General features: G+C 33.2%; 1 protein-coding gene across 1 annotated transcript; it reads left to right on the top strand.

The window, feature by feature from the left end:
- Positions 1-5,273: 5,273 nt before the first annotated feature.
- Positions 5,274-21,349, top strand: LOC126704610 (biotin carboxylase 1, chloroplastic). Its single transcript, XM_050403642.1, has 17 exons — positions 5,274-5,645; positions 5,731-5,802; positions 6,073-6,404; positions 7,031-7,172; positions 8,771-8,869; positions 8,982-9,038; positions 13,855-13,926; positions 15,260-15,349; positions 15,810-15,869; positions 16,259-16,444; positions 16,553-16,645; positions 16,826-16,907; positions 17,761-17,867; positions 19,178-19,253; positions 19,665-19,711; positions 19,874-19,936; positions 20,865-21,349. The coding sequence occupies exons 2-17, from the start codon at positions 5,758-5,760 to the stop codon at positions 20,886-20,888; spliced, it is 1,575 nt and encodes a 524-aa protein (XP_050259599.1). The 5' UTR covers positions 5,274-5,645; positions 5,731-5,757; the 3' UTR covers positions 20,889-21,349.
- Positions 21,350-23,261: the final 1,912 nt, after the last annotated feature.

The following is a 23,261-nucleotide window of genomic DNA, read 5'->3' as shown; positions in this document are numbered from 1 at the left end:
TGTCCTTGGTAGTGGTAAGAGACAGAGAAATTAGAAGAAGCCATTGTTTTATCAAGAGAAAATTGAGTTATCCGGATACTCTTGTGTAGCTTTAAACTTTTACATGATCCATACTCATCATTTTGACCGCCAATCACTGTTCCAATGAAAATTTCATTAAACTTAATTCTATTCCCTCCTATTTTTCTTAATTTTGGGGAATGAAATTTGAAATTTTAAGGAAATAGAGATGAATAAATGTTCTTTCTTACACATATCAAATAAATATATAGCTAACTACTAGTTAATGAATGTCACTAAAAAGATGAAGTGAATTAAGCATATTCCTATTTTATTTTATTTTTTGAGAAGAAAAGCATATTACTAATTGAAAATGAGATGTTAGATAACTTGAAGAAAAAAAATTTAATTACTAATTTTATATCTAAAAAATCATAAAGAATAGATTTTAAGTACAAATATTACTTAATTGATTTTTTTTTTTTTTTTGAGGGAGAGTTTCAACTTATATTTAATTGATAGTTAAATATGTAAAAGGTCTCAAATTTCTTATTTTAAACCCCAAAATGCATGGAGTCGGCCCTGTAGTTGGATCACCAATAGTAATTACTAGAAATGGACCAGCAGTGCAATTCAATGCTATATAGAGGTAACAAACATCTTTTTTAAGGAAAAAAAAATTTCAGCACAATTTCTTTTAAAATAGATTTTTGTATAGCATCTAGAAAATATCTCAGCCAATTAATTTTAAAAAAAACTGTAAAATGAATATTTGCAAATAAATTCTCTTCCAAAGTTAATTAGTAGATGGTAGGCTTGTTGATTTCCATGTTCTTATAAGGAGCATGTTTATAGGAAACAAGAACAAACTCCCAAAGCATTGATGGAGATTTATCGTCCTTAATTGTTTTATTGAAAGAAAATAAGAAGAGAAAAACTTCTACAAGAAACTACAATTCACAGAGCTCATCAAAAAATTATTTTGAATATGGTATTTTGGCAAACAAATGGTGAATCTATGAGTGTGGACTATGTTGAAGAAAGCATAGTCAACTCCGAAATGGATGATCTGAGTTAGCAGTAAAATCCTTCGCAGCACGAGTTAAATGGGTTAACTTGGCCCAAGAGGTAATGCCCTATTGAGTAACTTGAAAATCATTGTTGCCATACGTCTTTTTACTATCTAATCTGGAATAAAAGCTTTAATTGATATTCATTCCATTCCAAATGGTTAGTCCTCTCATTTTTTTAAATATCCCCAAATAAAATCCTTTTCCAAAAATTAATCAGTAACATTTTGAACATTCTATTTATTTTATTTAAAATGTCAATAAGAATGAGACAAGTTATGAAGGATATTGAATTCTCTCTTCTTCTTTTTTTTCTTTTTTTTTTTCTTTTTTTTTTTTTGTGTAGAAAAAACAAAAATTTGGGAACTTCATCACTCATAAGATCATGAAGAGCATCAACAATTCAAGGATTACCAAGTCCTCAAAAGTTCAAGCTTATTAGTTTCATTATTGTTGACACTTGACAGGGCTAGGCATCATCCCACTTTTATAAACTCAATATCATTCATTATCTCCCTTGCATCATCCTTCCTTTGATTTTTCTTTGTCTCAACTACTCATCAAGAAATTTTGGCATACAGAGGACTTCTCTTGCCAATCGTTTACAATTAGTTTTTTATAGAAAAAGTTTAGCTCTAAATCAATTATGAGTCATCTCCTCTAACTTAATACTGGTTATTTCTGAGATTATTTATATATTTAAACAAGTCACATGACAATTAAAAGAATCATGTAATTCTGTTTAGGAAGAGGAAAATGAATGGAATGGAATTATTTTAAAATATTCACTCTATTTTCTTATTTAGGAGTTTTAATGAAGGAAATGGAAAGATCATTCTCTTATTTAGAAGTTTAAGTGAGAGAAATTGGTATGGTTAAGAAGGAACATCTATTCATCTCTATTTCCTTAAAATTTCAAATTTCATTCCCCAAAATTAAGAGAAATAAGAGGGAATAGAATTAAGTTTAATGAAATTGTCATTGGAACTCCCAAAATACCCCTATACATTTATCCATATATTTTTAAATAGAGGATCTAATGTTAATATTGTCATAAAATGATTCTATTCAATTTCTTCTATATTATTTCAAAACAATGTTACTTACCTTTCATTTTTATTATTATTTATTTTAAAACATCTAAATAAGATAATTTAATTCTGTTTAATCCATCTTAAACACATTTCATTACATTATTTTCAATTCCTTTATGATTTACTCATTCCATTTCATTCTTTATGAACTCTCAAACAAAGTGTAAAATTACAAATGAACGATCTCTTTAATCCTTTTATAGTGAGTTAGAAGAAAATAAATTCAAATGGGTTTGGAACTAAACCTTATTTTTGTCTTTTTTTTTTTTTTTTTGAGCCCATACATGTTACAACAGTGACATCATGTTCTTGAATTTCAACAACTTTCCTACGTTTGGTTACTAGTTTCAAGGTTACAATGCTCTATTGATTAACTTGTAAAATCATCGTTGCTATAGGTATTTTTACTATCCAATCTGGAATAAAAGCTTTAATTGATATTCATTCCATTCCAAATTGTTAGTCCTCTCATTTTTTTTGAATATCCCCAAATAAAATCATTTTTGAAAAATTAATCAGTAACATTTTGAACATACTATTTATTTTATTTAAAATGTCAATAAGAATGATACATGTTATGAAGGATATTGAATTCTCTCTTCTTCTCCTTCTTCTTCCTTCTTTTTTTTTTTTTTTTTTTTTTTTTTTTTTTTTTTTGCATCGAAAAAACAAAAATTTGGGACCTTCATCCCTCATAAGATCATGAAGAGCATAAACAATTCAAGGATTACCAAGTCCTCAATAGTTCTAGCTTATTAGTTTCATTATTGTTGACACTTGACAGGGCTAGGCATCATCCCACTTTTACAAACTCGATATCATTCATTATCTCCCTTGCTTCATCCTTCCTTTGATTTTTCTCTATCTCAACTACTCATCAAGAAATTTTGGCATACATAGGACTTCTCTTGCCAATCGTTTACAATTAGTTTTTTCTAGATAAAGTTTAGCTCTAAATCAGTTATGAGTCATCTCCTCTAACTCAGTACTGGTTATTTCTAAGATTATTTATATATTTAAACAAGTCACATGACAATTAAAAGAATCGTGTAATTCTATTTAGGAGGATGGAAATGAATGGAATGGAATTATTTTAAAATATTCACTCTATTTCCTTATTTAGGTGTTTTAATGGAGGAAATGGAAAGACCATTCTCTTATTTAGAAGTTTAAGTGAGAGAAATTGGTATGGGTAAGAAGGAACATCTATTCATCTCTATTTCCTTAAAATTTCAAATTTCATCCCCCAAAATTAAGAGAAATAAGAGGGAATAGAATTAAGTTTAATGAAATTTTCATTGGAACTCCCAAAATACCCCTATACATTTATCCATATATTTTAAAATAGAGGATCTAATGTTAATATTGTCGTAAAATGATTCTATTCAATTTCTTCTATATTATTTTAAAACAATGTTACTTACCTTTCATTTTTTTTTTTAAACATCTAAATAAGATTATTTAATTTTGTTTAATCCATCTTAAACAAATTCCATTACATTATTTTCAATTCCTTTATGATTTACTCATTCCATTTCATTCTTTATGAACTCTCAAACAAAGTGTAAAATTACAAATGAACAATCTCTTTAATCCTTTTATAGTGAGTTAGAAGAAAATAAATTCAAATGGGTTTGGAACTAAACCTTATTTTTGTCTTTTTTTTTTGAGCCCATACATGTTACAACAGTGACATCATGCTCTTGAATTTCAACAACTTTCCTATGTTTGGTTTCTAGTTTCAAGGTTACTTGATTAACTTGTAAAACCATCGTTGCTATAGGTATTTTTACTATCCAATCTGGAATAAAAGCTTTAATTGATATTCATTCCATTCCAAATTGTTAGTCCTCTCATTTTTTTTGAATATCCCCAAATAAAATCATTTTTGAAAAATTAATTAGTAACATTTTGAACATATTATTTATTTTATTTAAAATGTCAATAAGAATGATACAAGTTATGAAGGATATTGAATTCTCTCTTCTTCTTCTTCCTTTTTTTTTTTTTTTGGTGTGTGTGTGCGTAGAAAAAACCAAAATTTGGGACCTTCATCCCTCGTGAGATCATGAAGAGCATAAACAATTCAAGTATTACCAAGTCCTCAATAGTTCTAGCTTATTAGTTTCATTATTGTTGACACTTGATAGGGCTAGGCATCATCCCACTTTTACAAACTCGATATCATTCATTATCTCCCTTGCTTCATCCTTCCTTTGATTTTTCTCTGTCTCAACTACTCATCAAGAAAATTTTTGCATACATAGGACTTCTCTTACCAATTGTTTACATTTAGTTTTTTCTAGTTAAATTTAGCTCTAAATCAGTTATGAGTCATCTCCTCTAACTCAATACTAGTTATTTCTAAGATTATTTATATATTTAAACAAGTCACATGACAATTAAAAGAATCATGTAATTCTATCTAAGAGGAGGGAAATGAATGGAATGGAATTATTTTAAAATATTCACTCTATTTCCTTATTTAGGAGTTTTAATGGAGGACTCTTATTTAGAAGTTTAAGTGAGAGAAATTGGTATGGGTAAGAAGGAACATCTATTCATCTCTATTTTCTTAAAATTTCAAATTTTCATTCCCCAAAATTAAGAGAAATAAGAGGGAATAGAATTAAGTTTAATGAAATTTTTATTGAAACTCCCAAAATACTCATATACATTTATCCATATATTTTAAAATAGAGGATCTAATGTTAACATTGTCGTAAAATGATTCTTTTCAGTTTCTTCTATATTATTTCAAAATAATGTTACTTACCTTTTATTTTTATTTATTTATTTTTAAATGTTTAAACAAGATTATTTAATTCTGTTTTATCCATCTTAATTAAACACATTATTTTTAATTCTTTTATGATTTACTCATTCCATTTCATTTTGTATGAACTCTCAAATAAAGTGTAAAATTACACATTAACAATCTCTTTAATCCTTTTATAGTGAGTTAGAAGAAGATAACTCAAGTGGGTAAGTGGGTTTGGAACTAAACCTTTTTTTTTTTTTTTTTGAGCCCATGCATGTTACAAAAGTGACATCATGATCTTGAATTTCAGCAACTTTCCCATGTTTCAATGTTTCATAACCTCATTCCCGTGTACAAAATCATCTCGACCAATAAATGTTGATTCATTGATTCCTTCCTCCTGTCTATTCTTGTTTTCGATTGCCACCACGAATCCCAACCATTGATTTGCATTATTACAATTCTTGCACATTTGTATTAATAGGTAATACGAAGTACTAACCAAAATCAAGTCCACGCACAGTTGGAGAGTTTCCCAACCACTTTGGCGGAGCTTGCAACTTGCCACTTCCCTTGTTTTTATCGAACACCTCCTCACTCTTTTACCCTTCAAAAACCTCTTCCAACTCTCACACTTCTTTCTTGAACTCTGTCTCTGACTCTGTCTCTCTAAATTTTGGATCAGAACACCTCCATTATCATTGTTCCCATTCCAAAGAGGTAGTTTTGACACTAAAGGCTTTGATAATGATGCTAAAATTTATGTTCTTTTTTGTTTATTTCAAATGGGTTTGTTTTGTTTTAGGCATTTTCTCCTTCTGTACTGACAAAAATGGATGCCACACTGCCATTTTGTAAATCTGTCACCTCACCTCCTGTAAGTCCCCTCTATACCCCATTTTATATTTGAATGTAGTTTTTGGTTTTAAGTTTTGCTCAAATTAGTGGATCTTTAAATGGGTCACAATTGGATCTTTGATTATTATAACTCATTTTATTTGAAAGTGAATTAAGGTTCTAAGTGTTGGGTTTTGCTCAAATTAGTGAATCTTTAATTGGGTCACAATTGGATCTTTAGTTATTACTATTATCATTGTTATGATCATTATATTTGATGTTCTTTTGGGTTTTGTTAATCCAATGGAAGGGTTTATTTGTGGGGAGAAGTAGAGGAATCAGAGCTTCCCAATGTAGCTTTATGGTGGGAACTAGTAGAGTGAACTTTCCTAGGCAAAGACTCGAGGGTGCACAAGTTGGTGGTTATAAATCTAAGAAGCGTGGAGGAGCTCTCAATGCTACATGTCGTGCTGAGAAAATTCTGATTGCAAATAGAGGAGAGATTGCCGTTCGGGTCATTAGAACTGCACATGAGATGGGGATACCTTGTGTGGCTGTTTACTCAACCATTGACAAGGATGCACTCCATGTGAAATTGGCAGATGAATCAATTTGCATTGGTGAAGCGCCAAGCAATCAGTCGTAAGTGATTTATGATATGATTTCCTTTCTTGTTCTTCTTCCTTAATCATATGCTACCATTATCTATTCATCATTATGTATGTCAACAACTCCTTATTTTTTTATTTATGTTTTGTTGAGGGAATGGGAAATCTTATTGGGAGAAATGATGAAACTTAGTGAAAAGATAGTAATATGTTATATGTATAAAAAAAAATATTTCGCGTAGTGAAAAGAGAAAGTAATACGATTAAAAAAAGATTATTTTCAACAAAAGTTTTAGATTCCAAGTTGGGAATAGAGTATTGGATTTGAAGGGTAAAGCTTAAATATTTTTTTAAAATTTATTTTTAATAAGTAATTTGGTCCTAATGGGGAAGAGGAGATCTGAACTAGTGACCTGCTTCATCTGTGTAGTCTGCGGCCAATTGTGCTACCCCTTGGGTAAGCATAAATATCAAGTTGCATATATTATGATGAATTCTCTCTCCCTCTCTCCACTATTAGGTTGACCAAAAATTTGGGGCTAAGGTTTGGTTATTGTTGTATATTTCATCAATATATGTCCAAATATTTGTGTTTTCCTCTTTAGTTCTTGGTTTGGTTGATAGTGGTGTAACATGCATATTGTTCTGCCCTTTTTACAGGTATTTATTAATTCCAAATGTTCTATCTGCTGCTATCAGCCATAAGTGTACAATGCTGCATCCTGGATATGGTTTCCTAGCTGAGAATGCAGTATTTGTTGAAATGTGCAAAGAACATCGAATCAACTTCATTGGGCCTAACGTAAGTAACTTATGTAGTTCAAATGTTTCCTCATAAAAAGGCCGTGAAGCTCATCCTCTAATTCCCAATAACCTATCTTTTGTCTTCCAAGAACAAAATCGTCTTCTAAGAACAACACCAGACAATGACATATCCCTCTGCTTATATAGACTATTATGAATCATATTTCTAATTCGAATCGACTTGAGAAATCCAATGATTTAATTGCAAAAATAGCCCTAACTCTAGGAAATAAAATAAGATATTAATCTAATTAACTAATAAGACCTCAAATAAAATCCAATTGACCAACAAAAACATAATTGATTTCCAAAATTAAATAAGACTATTTGAATAAAATTTTCGTCATGCTTCCTGCATCAGTATGTTTATCATATCATTGGCTAAAGATTTTTTATGCAAGTTTTATATTTATATTGGCTAAATCTGGCATTTTAAAAAAAAATTCTTTTGCCTGATATTTTATTGTTGTAGGTTGTAAACTTTCTTGATTTCATTCTGGTGGGTTTCATACTAATTGATAGTTGCTTAAGCTCATGAAGATTATTTGCCAAACTAAAAAAAATACAGGAGTGTGTAAATTTGATTCCTCCATGATACTGGGCCTTTTCCAAGCAGAGAGAGCAGAAGTTATAAGTCTTTTTTGCTTGGTTAGCCATAAATACTGGTGTAGGACAAATTTGGTGAAAGCTACTTATGATTGCTTATGTGGTGGGCTAAGATAGGGATGCTTATGATGTTTTTGATAATTCAATTGTTGGGGGTGGGGGGTTTTGAACCCCGGATATCTCCATTAAAAACACCAAGAGGTGCCAACTAGTTGAGCTAAAAGGCTCTTGGTAGGAATGCTTATGATTTTAGGGCTTAGAAAGGTGGAGGAAAGGTTTTCCGTATATGATAATAAGTTTTTTTGATGAGTAATAATCGTCAATTAAAAAGAGCAAAAAGGGTTGCAACCCTAGTACGCGGGAAGTATATCTAGTGTATATATTAGGGTGTGAAAGGATAGGATTGAAAATTTGAAAGGCAAATAGAGGATGAAGTTTATAAAATACGATTGTGAAATTTTCTGTACACAGCAGATAGGTGGTTCTTTTCGAGGCTGATTTGATGGGCTAATGGATGCTAATATTCAAAGAACACTTGGGGGGTTTTAGGGATTCAAAACATAGGGATTCAAAAAGGCAAGGAATAGGGTTATGGTTTGAGATTGCTAAGATGGAAAGAAAGAGGATCTTCATCAAGGTGCTGTGCTGTTTTCCACTTGTTATAGTTACTAAAAAAATTTAAGTCAGTAATTCTGCAAAGAAGAGAGAGAGAGAGAGAGACAGCACTGGGAAACCTTACATTAATACTTAAACAAATAACAACTTTAGATATTGGTGTACCTTTTTTTCTTCACCAGTTATAACTTATAAGGGGTTTCTCTTATAAACGACCCAAGGTTTAATTTGTTTTATGTATGATTTTGACTTTCTAAACAGACAGTTAAAAACTCTGATTCATACATAGCTATTATTGGGAGTCCATGGTAGAAATCATTTCTTGAATTCCAAAAGTTTGTGCAAGAAATTTAAATTTTTTATTACATTTTGCAGCCTGACAGTATCCGTGTTATGGGTGACAAGTCAACTGCTAGAGAAACAATGAAGAAGGCAGGTGTTCCAACTGTACCAGGAAGTGATGGATTATTACAGGTATAATGTGTGATTTGTGATGCTATATTATTGTTCATCTTGGTAAAAAGTTGTGAAATCACTTTTTTCTATCTTCTGGTAAATTTTTTATACAAAATAATCATTATCACAGAGCACAGAAGAAGCAATCAGGCTTGCCAATGAGATTGGATATCCTGTTATGATCAAGGTAAATAATCTTGTCTTAGTATTTTTTTTATAATAGTTATTAAATGCTGCCTTTTGTGGCTTCAGGAATTGCAATGCAGACCCATATCTACCTTATACTAACTTAAGAGAAGTAGGAATTTTGACGTGCTCTTGACTATAATACATCTGCTCTAATTTTTTTTTCTGTGGCTTTTGATGAGTAACAAAAACGACAATTACAGAGTTCATAGATGTCATTGGTACTAATAACATTTGTATTGTCAATTTTGTATAGAAATAAACGGTAGAGTTATTTACTGGCATACACATCTACAAAATTAGTAAAGCTACTCATCAGATACAAATTTTAAGCCTTTTTTCTTATTAAAAGAAAAATAACGTCACAAAATGCTGCAAGCCATGACAATGTTTAATTGGAAATTTGGAACTTTTTTTTTGATAAGTAATAAGATATATTGATAAAAAGGAACACCCAAGTGCACCGGAAGTGAACAAGGGATAGGAAATCAAATACAAAAATTACAAGAGTCTAGGAAAACAATAAAAGAAGGGAAAGATTTATTGTGCAAAGCAAACAACCAATCCCTTAAAGTTCTAAAAAAGAGAAGCTTGAGGTCCGGAATAGATCTCTCAGAATCTTCAAAACATCTACTATTCCTCTCCCTCCAAAGGCACCACAATAAGCAATGAGGAATGATAGACCAAATAAAACCATTTCGATGACGACCAAAGCTGCCTTGCCAACAACGCAGTAGCCCCAAAACAGAGTGTGGCATAACCCAAGAAACTCCAAAAAGACCCAAAACCATAGACCATAGATCCGAAGCAAAAGGACAATGAAGGAATAGATGGTCAATCGATTCACCATTTCTCTTACACATGTAGCACCAATCCAAAATCCATACCTTCCTTTTACGTAAATTATCAATCGTCAAGCATTTCCCTAAGGCAGCAGTCCAAACAAAGAAAGCAACTCTAGAGGGAATCTTCTGCTTCCAAATACTTTTCCAAGGAAAACCAAAGAAGGCGGAGCCATCTAAAATTCTATAATAATCACTATCCAAGAAACCCTTAACTTTGCTAGGAATCCAACACAATTTATCCTCACCTAGCCCCCTTATAGAAGAACCATAAATGGTTTCCAAGAAATCAGACATAGCCTCTAGATCCCGAGCATGCACACCCCTAACGAATCTCACATCCCAAAAGCGGACGCCATTGGTGGACATCATAAGCTCAGCCACACTAGCATCCTTATTCCTGCAAAATCTGAACAAGTCCGGATAACTAACAGCAAGAGAAGTCTCTCCACACCACCGGTCCTGCCAAAACTTCACTCTAGACCCATCACCAATATCATATAGAATATGGCGAGAGAAGGAAGGCCATCCCTGATGGATATTTTTCCATAAACCAACACCATGAGGGCCAATCACAGCTCTGGTACACCAGCCCCCCCACATACATCCATATTTTATCTCTATCACTTCCCTCCAAAGGGCATCTTCCTCAATCCCGAATCTCCAAAGCCACTTCCCAAGCAAAGCTTCATTGAAGAGTCTAATCTTCCTTATCCCTAAGCCACCCGAAGAAATAGGAGAACAAACAGTAGCCCATTTAACCAAATGAATTTTAGGATCATCTCCAAAACTGCCCCATAAGAAATTCCGCTGGAGCCTCTCAATTCGGTTAGCCACACTAGCAGGAATAGGAAATAGAGATAGAAAATAAGTGGGTAAATTAGAAAGGGTGCTTTTGATTAGGGTGACTACCTCCCTTGGATAAATATAAGCGTTTCCAACCCGCCAATCTCCTCTCCATTTTCTCCAGAATTGGATTCCAGATAGTCTTATCCTTGAATTTAGCACCCAAAGGAAGACCAAGATATTTCATTGGGAGAGAGCCCTGCTTGCAGCCAAGAACAACCAAGAAAAGGTCTATATGATTGACTACCCCAACTGGAACCAATTCTGACTTGCCTAGGTTAATCTTTAGGCCTGACACCGCCTCAAACCAGATAAGAATCATACGAAGAATCAAAATCTGATCTAAATCAGCCTCACAAAAGATTAGAGTGTCATCCGCAAAAAGGAGATGAGACACCGCCTTGGATCTTCCCTCCAAGTTACCCACACTGAAACCCGACATGCGACCTTCATGAACAGCTTTATCCAACATTCTTCCAAGAGCTTCCATTACCAAGACAAACAAGAAAGGAGACAACGGATCACCTTGCCTCAAGCCTCTAGTGCTACCAAAGAATCCACAAGGAGAGCCATTAATCAAGATGGAGAAACGGATAGTGGATAGACAAAAGAGGATCCATTGTCTCCATTTGGCAGAGAAACCACTTCTTTCTAACATCTCCATTTGGAACTTATGAAGCATGGAGTGCAATTGTCACATATTTTTACTTTTTCTCAAAACCTTTAGGGTTTAAGGTTTAACATCTATGCAAGTGGACAGGTTTGTAAGAAAAACTTCAGTGTGAGATCACCTTGGGAAATATTGAAGTTTTTTGTTAACTATAACTGTGACAAGAACGGTTCTTTCAGTTCACAAAAAAATTTAAGGGTCTTTTAGTTACTTTTGTTTTGTTTTGTTTTTTTTTTTTTTTTTTTTTTAACCCCAAATTTTGGGCAGAAAAGAAAGGGGAGGGGGGGTGGGGGGGTGGAAGACCTTATTCCTATGAGTTAGAGACTTCGGAGATTAGTTTTTGATAGTTTTGTGTATCAGTGCTTTCACAGTGTTAAGTTTCTTTTTCTTTGCATTCAAAACTATTATTGTAGATTGAAGGTTACAAATTCATAGTCAGTTCATTCTTTCTGGGTATCTTGCATATGGTTTGAGTGAGGCCTTTAGGTGAACTCTTTTTTTTTTTGATAGGTAAGAAAAAGTTTTGTTGAAAAAAGATAAGCATGAGAAAACACAATGTTCACGATAGTGAACAAGAAGAAAAAAGAGGTAAACAAAAGCAAACAAACACTAAGCTATACTAAGAGAAAAGAAAATCCGTGATAGTAGAACAATCTGAGAGGCCCCAACACCGAGACCAATCAAAAAGGGTTCGTCTACATAACTCCAACAACTGATCCAATGACTTTCCTGTATCCTCAAAAGAACGCCAATTCCATTCAATCCAAATATTCCACATTAAACAACCCGGAACCAGATTCCAAATATTAGAATTATGTTTCCCAAACCAATGATACCAACAGAAAAATAAGTCTACAACGGAACCTGGCATGACCCAATCAATCCCAAACAGCTGAAGCATATACATCCACAGAGAATGAGCAACCGGACAAGAAATCAGCAAGTGATCCACAGATTCCTCATTACAACAACACATACAACAACAATTTGCCAAAATGCCGTCACGAAGCATAAGATTATCCAAAGTAAGGATCTGACCATGAGCTGCTGTCCACATAAAGAATGCCACCCTTCTAGGAACTTTAACTTTCCAAATGCCCTTCCAAGGGAAAGTAGGAAGAGTTACCTTTCGAATCTTATTATAAAAAGACCGAACATAAAACTTCCCACTTCCATTAAGACACCAAAAAAGTCTGTCACTACCTTCACCCCTAGGAATTTGAGTTTGAATGAAGTGAAGAAGGGAATAGGAAGCAGCCAACTCCCAATCATTAAATTCCCTATAAAACCTTAAGCTTCATACTCTATCATTATCACCAACTGGATGACTTAACACTTCAGAGATACAAGCTTCCTTATAGACTGAACACACAAATAGCTGAGGATAGAGAGATTTGAGAGAATTATCCCCAGTCCACTAATCATGCCAAAAAAGAATTCGAGAACCATCCCCCACCACAAAAGACACATGCCTAGAAAAACTTTCCCACCCTTCACTAATATTTCGCCATAACCCACAACCATGAGCCCATCTACAAACTCTAGTGCTCCACCCCCCCTATCCCCTCCCCCATATTTCATGGCTATGACCCTCCTCCATAGATGAGAAGTTTCATGACCATACCTCCACAGCCATTTCCCTAATAGATACTGATTGAACGACACCAAATTATGAATTCCCAACCCACCCAACTCACGAGGTAAGCAAACCTTTTCCCAAGCCACCAAAGGGTATTTGAAGCACTCAGCTGAAGAACCCCACAAAAAATTTCCCTGAATACGTTCCAACCTCATAGCCACCGCTTTAGGAACAGTAAAAAGGGAAAGATAAAAGCCCACCGCTTTTAGGTGAACTCATTGAGAAGGAGAGAGTAAACCATTAGGGAATGATATAAGCCCATCACTTAAGTTCTGTTATTTAAGAAAAAACTTGTGTTTCCTGTTAATATGTTTAGCCACATACAATTCCTGTGTTTCCTAGCAGAGGAGTTAATAAGAACATCAGATACTTGTTGACCTTCTGTAGGTTTATTCTCTACTATCTCATGGTTTATATATGTGCAAGCATGTGGGTATAAGAGATTAAACAAAAACTTTAATGATGAAATAGTTTTTTCCTTTCGTCAATGGATATGAATTCTTTAGAAGGGGTCAATCTTAGCATTTGGTGGAATAATGAAAACTTTATAAAAATACTGTCAGTAAATCCTGTCTGAAATTGTATCCATACAATTTCAGAAAAGAAAAGGAAAAGAAACAAAAACGAAATGTTTAATGGATGAGGATTGGTGTAACTTTTCTGAGATTTCAGGGTCCCTCCCTTGCCCAATATATATATATATATATATATAAAGAAGAAGATATATATATATATATTGATGGGTAAATGAAGTATTAAAATCTTATCTTTATTCCTTATTGAATTTTCTGTGAATTGACAAACATATTATACTTTCAAGGCAACAGCAGGTGGTGGTGGCCGTGGCATGCGTCTAGCTAAAGAACCTGATGAGTTTGTGAAGATGCTACAGGTATTGCCCCAAATGCATGTTTTTCCTGTTATGTTACTTGGCCGGATGACTGCTATATTAAATACTGTATGATGTTTGAACTTCTATAAAATTTAGTCATGTCTTCCTGATCTTCCTCTTGCAAGGTATACTAATAATGTTATGTTAGCACCTCCTTCCTATTTAAGAATGGTGTGGAGGGTGAAGGTGTGGGTTCAAAAATCCACTTAATGTCTGTTTGATTTTACCTATTAAAAATAGTTGTAATAGATTATGAAATTATATTGTTGTATTGGTGCATTTATTCTTTTCTCTTCCTCTTTTGACTGATGGAGTTTAAAATAAACAATTTTTGTGAAATCTCTGAAGTTTTTGCTAGTTACTTATTTGTTTGATACTTAAGAAAAAGATACTTGTCCACAATGCAGCATATTTGAAAAGCTTTGCCTAAACTGGAAAAGAAACTCAAAAGGTTACACTTCAATTTTATAAAAGCTTAGAGACAGTAACAAGGAGAATACAATGAAAATTAGACCGAGAAACGTAGTAATTGCTTTATAAAGAGTTTAAAGCTGAAACCTCAATTGTTTTATTAGTTTATTACTTAGACTTCAAATTCTAATGTCAAATAAATCTTGAGTTACTGATTAACTAATTGGAACCATCGATAGAAATTAGAATGACAGAAAAAAGAAAGTTCAGTGTTTGTTTTGCTAGCTTGTGATAATTGAGTAAACAAAAGCTATTATGTTAACCTGAGTTCGTACTACTAAAGACCCAAACTGTTACAGTGGATATTTTTAAAGAATCAAGAAGGATACTGACTGGCTTCACGCCCACAGGCTAAATTTGGGTTTCTAAAGCCAATAGTATGTCTGTTACTCAGTGAAATTAGTCCATATATATGGGTTAGGAAGCTACACCTCATGTAACTTTTGTTAAAGTTACATTGCCCGGTACTACGTAAAATTCCTAATATAACATTTTAGCATCTTGTACATTCAGAACTACTGTAATGCTTGATAAAGTCTTGATTCTATCTCCATCTTATTATCCTTTTGCTGCCATTGCTGCTGCTGAGGTTGTTGCATGACTTGAAATTGGTTGCATATACATTTTCACTACTTACGTGCGTTAGTTTATGAAATTTTCTTCTGATAAATTTAGTCAATCTATTTCATGAGATATGTTTGTTTGCTTCCTCTTAGATAATTGATTTTATATATCATATTTCGTTTGAAATGTTTACTAAAAACTAAATAGCACAATTTAATCTTAACAAATATTTGCTACAAAGAATTTCATTTGTAGTTCCTTTGAAATTTGTATTAAATTGGGTGTGGTTTGATTGCAGCAAGCCAAAAGTGAGGCAGCAGCTGCATTTGGAAATGATGGAGTTTATTTGGAGAAGTACATTCAAAATCCTAGGCACATTGAGTTCCAGGTAATTGCTGGGTGGATGTTTTGATGTCTTTTCAAATGTATGATCTCTTAACATTCTCAAATGAATTCTGGGTTGTTGATTTAGGACCAAGTGTTCATAACCATAAAACGTTTTGAAGTCTGGGTCAACATGGATAGGTTTATTCTGGAACTGAGATTTTTTTTTTTTTTTTTTAATGGTGTGGAGTGCAGATATCATGTACCTAATTCTCACTACTATGGATGCATATATAGAGCTTTTTGTTGACAACTTAACATCATTACATATTGAGTTGTTGACATATGGAATAGTAAGATAATATTGGCTAACTAATTATAAAATAAATTTTTTTTTTTTAAAAAGACTAACCTAAAAATGAAAAAGAAAAAGGGTAAAATTTACATTCTTTTTAATTTTAATTTACCATCTTACTACTACTTGGAACTTTAACTTCATCCCTGCCATACTATATGGTTTACAGGTTCTTGCAGATAAATATGGTAATGTCGTCCACTTTGGAGAGCGTGATTGCAGCATCCAGGTACCAGAACTCATTCCTTTTATTTTAGGGACATTTTGTCAAACTGATTTCAGAGTTTTTAATTTTTATATATATATATATATAATTTAGCCCTGAAAATGGAGTTTGCTTCATACCCAAAAATGAATAACCATGTTTAAAGTTCTATAGGCAAATGGAAATATCTGAAGGTGGTCAATTTTTTATGGGCTTTTGATAGCGACAATTCAAGAAAATATAGAACTTATGTCCCAACTTTTATCCACATTTTGGCTTTTGTTTTGTTATGTTTGTACACTAAATTTATGTGGCTGTTTTGAAAGGCTTTTTGTTTTTATAAAGTCTCTTTCAAGTTTCAACTACTTTTGAAATGCGAGTAGTAAGCTCTCTTGACTATGGCTTTTGTTCAGAGACGGAATCAAAAGCTGCTGGAAGAAGCACCCTCTCCTGCGTTGACCCCAGAGTTGAGGAAAGCAATGGGTGACGCAGCGGTTGCAGCAGCAGCATCTATAGGTTACATTGGTGTTGGAACAGTTGAGTTCCTTTTGGACGAAAGAGGTTCCTTCTACTTTATGGAAATGAACACTCGGATCCAGGTAGAAATATATCTTGAGAATGTGGATTTACATAAGCGTGTCTAAAAGCTTACCTGTTTTAGGGTATACTAATTATATAATGTTTTCCCCTTTTTTGGCGGGATTCAGGTTGAGCATCCTGTGACAGAAATGATTTCCTCTGTGGACTTGATTGAGGAACAAATTCTTGTGGCTATGGGAGAAAAACTCCGGTATAAACAGGTAGTGAAAAAAGGATACCTTAATTATAGGAATTTTTAGTTTTATTTTTTGGTAAGTAATACCTTGGTACCATAGTTACTTCCCCACACCCCCCCGAAAAGAAAAAGAAAAAGGGAAATGAAAGAAGTCCTAAACATAAAATACAATGTATTTAATTTATGACTTGGATTTTTTATATAGGAAGATATTGTGCTCAGAGGACATTCAATTGAATGCCGTATCAATGCAGAAGATGCCTTTAAAGGATTCCGACCTGGGCCAGGTACTTTCCAATAGTGTATCTATGATCTCTGTCTTGCATGCATGTGAAAATCAACTGTTGCACCAAACCTTTCTGATTCTGTCTTCTCAAGTTTGTTAGATTACCTAACTTGCTCCATTTGCATACAGTTGGGCCTTGTAGGCTTGTAGCTGCTTTGCTAAATTTTCCTTTATTTATCTGTATTATAACATAGTCATCCCCTTATCAATCAGTAAGAGGTTTATAGTTCAATGCATACTGATTAAGAATAGTAAATGAAACAAATTAGCATGGTGGTTTTCAATCATTTCTTTTATGCTAAGTAATTAATTAAAAAAATGTAGAGCTTGGGCCTTGGGGCAATGGCAAGTGCCTTCTACCAAAAGCAACAATTCATGGGGTTCAAGTTCAGGAATCATACTTTCCAAAAGTAGAAAAAAAAGGGGTTAAGGATTCCTACCAATCACCTCTCCCGGATGCCACAAAAGTGGGAGTTTTGTGCACTGGATATGACCTTACCTTTTAATTAATTAAAAAATTTATGCACAAAAGGGCACAAGTCTCGTACATGGAAGTATACTAGGGAAACACTCAAAAGGAACAATTAACATCTAAAATTAAAAGATCAATAAACTCTCACAAATTTGAGTTGGACAGAACTGCTAGCTGCCACCCAATCATTGAGATTACGCAGAATAGAAACTTCAGCTTCAGGATGGGTAAATTGACACCCCCTTGAAATTCTTCATTTTTATCTCTCTAAGTACACCACATGATACATGACTACCTTCCAGATTTCAATATTTTCTAAAGTAATGTATAATTGTTATCAATCTTTTCTAAGTGCTCCCAATCTTCTTTGTTTGGGCTACAGGGAGAATAACAGCATATTTGCCATCTGGAGGTCCATTTGTTAGAATGGATAGCCATGTTTATCCTGACTATGTGGTTCCTCCAAGCTATGATTCCCTTCTAGGAAAGGTATGTCTCACTTCTGCTGTTAGTATATGTTTGTCCTATGAAATGTGTGGTATGTATGAGCAGTTGATGCCATTAAGTTAATGTGCATGTGGCGGATTTGTAGGGATGTGTATCATGCTGTTGTATCTGCGTTGTCTGTGTCTCAGAATTGTTTGTGCATCAGTAACCGATATGGCTCAATCCTTGCAGCAGTTAATAGTACAGATGCAAATGAGGGCCTTTTTCTGGCCAGCTAATTCTCCAATTTCTGTTTAGTTTTAATTGATTAATGTCAGGGTACATAGGCTTATGTAGTGTGGATGCTTGGTGAAGTTTAAAAAACTTACTTAGCAAAATCTTCCTTCTCTAGGCTGGGGACTGGCTTGTGAACAGAGAAGTATCTTAAATTATGCAACATTTTATTTTTGGATAAGTCAGAAAGCTTTATTGATATGGAAAAACATAGATAACAGTAGCACTCAGGAAGTGTACTAGTAGTGCAGCAAAATTAAAGAAATTACAGCAATCAATAAAGTCCAAAATTCTAGAAAAATAATGACTGAACAAAGCCGCCATCCACTCATATAATGAGTTCAGGAACACTCACTTGACCAGCATCATAGATTGGTCAATGTCCTCAATTCAAACACCCTATTGTTTCTTTCCTTCCAAATGGTCCACATGATACACAATGAAATTGCATTCCAAATATCTCCATTACGATGCCTAGAAAACCACCCCTCCCACCATGCCAATAAATCCACCACCCTCTTTGGCATAAACCAATGGACCCCAAATAGACAAAGAGCTAACATCCAAAGGTTTCAGCCACAGAACAGTGAACAGTGCAACATTCTGAGTTGTTAATTAGTAATAATTTTAATTTTTTTGGTAATTATTAATTTAGATTTCTGAATAGGTTTCATTTGGACTTGCTACTGAACAATGGGATTAAATCAGTAATTAAAAAAATGATTGTTGAATAAAGGAATGAAAAGCACACATTGTGGCTTCTGGTTTGAGTAACAGAATTTCAGCTAAATATAGCAAGTGGTAAATTTCAGTCTTTATATCTCTTACATGTGATACATCAAGTGTCTTTTTCTATGTGTGGACATTTTTATCATGCATATAGTTCAAGATAAAGTACGTTAGTGTCCATAAACTTTCCCTGTCCCCTGAGCATTGGTTTAGGTGATGGATGGACAGCTTGTGCTTATGTTGAACTTGATAATCAAAATTTTTAATATCCTTGGGGCTGCTCATCTAAATTGGAAGTTTTAGCTACAAATTGTTCTAATCAGTTTGGCAACTTTGGTACTAAAATGCAGCTTATTGTATGGGCTCCAACAAGAGAAAAGGCAATTGAGCGCATGAAAAGAGCTCTTGATGACACTATTATTACAGGTAATTGTACTAGTTCTGGATTAAGATTATACCTCTCTCTCTCTCCATATTTTTTTTTCACTTTTCACTTCAATTTCCGGGTGTCATGTATGCTAGGCATTCAGTCTACTGAATGTGATAGGGTGATATGGGACCCAGAATATTATCCTTAAACAGCCTGTGTTGCCAATTTTGAGCTGTTATAAGTTCTAAGTCTTCAAATTTCCTTTACTAGTTAATGGATTAGGTATTTTTTGAAGAGGGTTTACCCCTGGTTTTTAGTCAAGATCCTGTAGTTGATAGGTTTCCGTACTTCTCTCTCTATATTGCGTTTTCATTCATAGACTCTTTGATTGTAATGTTTTCTTGACTGATCCTCTCTTGGAATTCTTAATTAATATAAGTATTTTAATTCTGATCACTTTTCCACAGGGGTTCCAACAACCATTGAATACCATAAACTTATACTTGATGTGGAGGTAGGCAACCAGAACATGGATCCTTTATTTTAAAATCTTTATTTAATTCATCTTTGTTTGTGTCTCTGTACATGTATGTTTCTTCTCTCTTTTTAGCGATATGAACTCAGAGAACTTCAAAAGTTTTGGATCTAATTTGCGAGTTTTGCCGGTTTATCACAGGATTTCAAAAATGGCAAAGTTGATACTGCCTTTATCCCAAAGCATGAGCAGGAATTAGCAGCGGTAAGAAGCTGATTGACCTTAAATATTCACCTATATGTATACATATACATCCATCCATACATATATATACCTCTGATTTTTATTTTTTATTTTTTAAATTATCACTTTTATCTCTGTTTGGTATCTTGTATACTTTTTGGCACAATCCACATTTATTACTTTAGGTTTAAAAAATTTTCATTAAATTGACTCCTGTTTGGTTCATTGTTTTCAAACGTTTTGCAAGCCTATGCTATTAAAACAAATTTCTAGGCAGCCCTGGATTCATGTAATTTGTTCAAATTCGAACTCCAAATCCAGGTTTACAAATAAAATTTCATAAGAAATTCTGAAAAATGCATTTTGCCACGACTTTCAGTTTTAAATTAGCTTCAAGACTCTTTTTTTTTCTATTTTTTTTTTAAAAAATATTCCATTATTTAATACCCTTTTCTGTTCAAAATAAATAGTGGTCTAGTTGTGAAAAGAGTTTTGAAAGTTTCCATAGTTATAACTATGGATAAATGTGGGGTAGAAAGTCCGAAAAATTTAATACATTTTTTTCAATTTGACTATTTTAGTCCTTATCTTTTTATTTTATTCCAATTTTTTTTAACCATTTGTTAAAATACTTTTTTTTTCCCTTAATTTGTGTTTTTAGGAAGATCAATTTTCAATTAGTAATAGTGGTAGTTTTGGAAATAGTGAAAAGCAAATACCAAAGAGTCTTATTCCAATTATATATACAGATATCAGAAAAAGTATTAAAAAAAAAAAAAATCCCCTGAACTGTGCATGACATAAGAAATTAACACTGCTTGAAGATGGGTTGGTGTTTCCATGTTGCTACATTTGATAGATAGTCTACCTTAAGCTGGTTTGTGTGTGTGTGTTCGGTTAGTTTTTTTATGAAATAATTTATATACCAAATTGGTGTGTGTGCCTGCAGCCCCATAACCTGGCAAAGATCTAGCTGGCACAGTTTCTTTAGATGGATCTCTTGCTCTGGTATTTCAACCTTTTTCAGTTCCCAGTTCTAACAAATCAAAATGGTTGCTTGCCATTGATTGTGGCGGAAGGAGGAAATACCGAGTGCTGTCATGATGCTGCAGAAGCCTATTGATAGATGTTGAATTTTTTCTATTAAGCATCCTTAAGTGCAATGATCCTGTTCTTTTTGGGGTATGATGCACCCTTTCTGATGGGGAAAAGCATGTAAGCTTGGTGGGTCTCTTGCTAGCTTTGGCTATAACTTGGCATGTATTTTCTGATGTTCAGCATCATACCAAATTCAATTATTAACCTTTTTTTTTTTTTGAGGATGAGAAGAAATTATGAAGGTAGTAACACTTTATAGAGTCACATTATTGTTCAATATAATATAACAAATATTGAATACATTACTGAACAAATTTCTGATGTGGTACTGGACAATGTTGACTTGTCTTTTATTTTTTATTTTTAGTGGAGTTTCTGTTGCACACCTAGAGTTCAAACATGGCCAAAAGACTACGTACACTAATGAAATATTAATAAAAATAAACGATTAGGATGGTTAAACACTACGAATTATTTGAATTTGGCACATGATATGAGGCTATGAGTTCAAGTCTTCATTATCTCATCACCAAATTCAAGTTGACTTTTTCCACATTACCTTGAGTTGGAGGATGTTTGTATTTATTGTATTTAATGTATTTTCCATTTTTATTGTGCAAATAACCAGCCTTTGATTATGGCTTGAATTATGGCATATATCAATTCACCTTAATTTAAAACCTAATCAAGGGACCTCTAGGTCAACTCTCTCTTGTATATCTCTCTCTCTCTCTCTTTGAATCTCTTAATACAAACTTACATATACATACGAGACGAGTTCAAGTTACACCGGCCATAATTTCACAAGAATTATGCATTTTTTAGACCATAAATCCTTTATTAAATCTAACGGTAATAAATCACTATTTCTCGTGCCATTAATATAGAGTCACTAATGCAATTTAAAGGATATCCTAGTGTTATTGACCGTCTGTCAAACTTTTAATTTTCTTTCTTCTTCTTATTTCTTTCTTTCGTTTTTTAGGATAAATGCACTTGTGAACCTACAGATTTTCATCCATCTCTACCTTAAGCGCAATCTCATATAATTTTATGCACCATGAATGGTTATCCTAGCAACTCTATATGCAACATGATGAGTCTTTTAAGACAAGTTTATTAGTTGAATTTTGCTCTTTACAAGTTCGACACCAACTCTAATATGTTAAAGAGAAACTTAATTTCATAAGAAAAACCATGGTTTTAAAAACTGGACCAGTTGGTCCAACTGATTGAACTAGGAACCGGAGGCTAGTTTGGTTTGGAAAAAGGCCTAAAACTGAGGTAAAATCGGTGAAAACCAGTAAAAATCGAGAATCCGAGGCAAATCCGGTTTTACCTCTGGTCCGGTTTTTAAAACCATGAGAAAAACTAGGCTTGTTTTGGGTTTCTAAGGAATAAAACATTATCTTTGAATCAATTTGTAGAGAAGATGAATTTGAATTAAAACAAATTTTATCTTATCTTGACCTTTACAAGCTGATCATTTTTATCTTTATCTCTAAAGATTGGATTCGGTTTGAACTTTTTCCCTCAGATAAACTTCACGCATTTTCCTTCAAAAAACCAATATGTAAGTATTATAAAAGAAACAAGGCCATGCTAAAGAAGATCTGCAACTCAAAAAGTTAGGAATAGCAGTGAAAGGTTAGAGAGAAAGAGACAATAGAAAAATAAAATAGTAATATAATATTCTCTACAATTAATTTGGTTAGCTGGTGTGATCGTGTGACAAGTAATAAATAATAAATGTTTAATAAAGACATGGATAGTTGACATTTTTTAACTGTTAGATTTCATAGAAATATATGGTCTAAAAATGGTGTAGCTCTTGTGAAGTTACACTGAATGTAACTTAAACCCATCTCTATACATAAATATAGAGTTTTTCATAGTATAAAAACTAAAAAAAGAAAAATCATGTTCTTGTTCTACTCTCTCTTCGTTTTATTAACAACTAATAATTCAAGCATCCTAGGTAAAATATGTCATAAACTAGTCCTATGTTTTTTTGTCCTATACCATTTTTTATATTTCAAAAAATGTTAATTATCTTCTAAGTTGAAGATGTCTCAATATATTTTGAGAAATATCCAGCTAATGTGAGATCTGTTTTCCAAAATGAACCAACCTTTTTATGATGTATTGGACATCCACTGAAGACTTTGTGAGAGAATGATATTGTGAATATTATTTATAAACTAAACTGCTACAACCTGCTGGAGAGAAAGCGTATCTATTTCCAAAA

The sequence above is a fragment of the Quercus robur genome, chromosome 11 (genome assembly GCF_932294415.1).
Source record: "Quercus robur chromosome 11, dhQueRobu3.1, whole genome shotgun sequence".
Taxonomy (NCBI): domain Eukaryota; kingdom Viridiplantae; phylum Streptophyta; class Magnoliopsida; order Fagales; family Fagaceae; genus Quercus; species Quercus robur.
The sequence above is the reverse complement of the archived record's forward strand: the minus strand, read 5'-3'. Positions and strand labels throughout refer to the sequence as shown.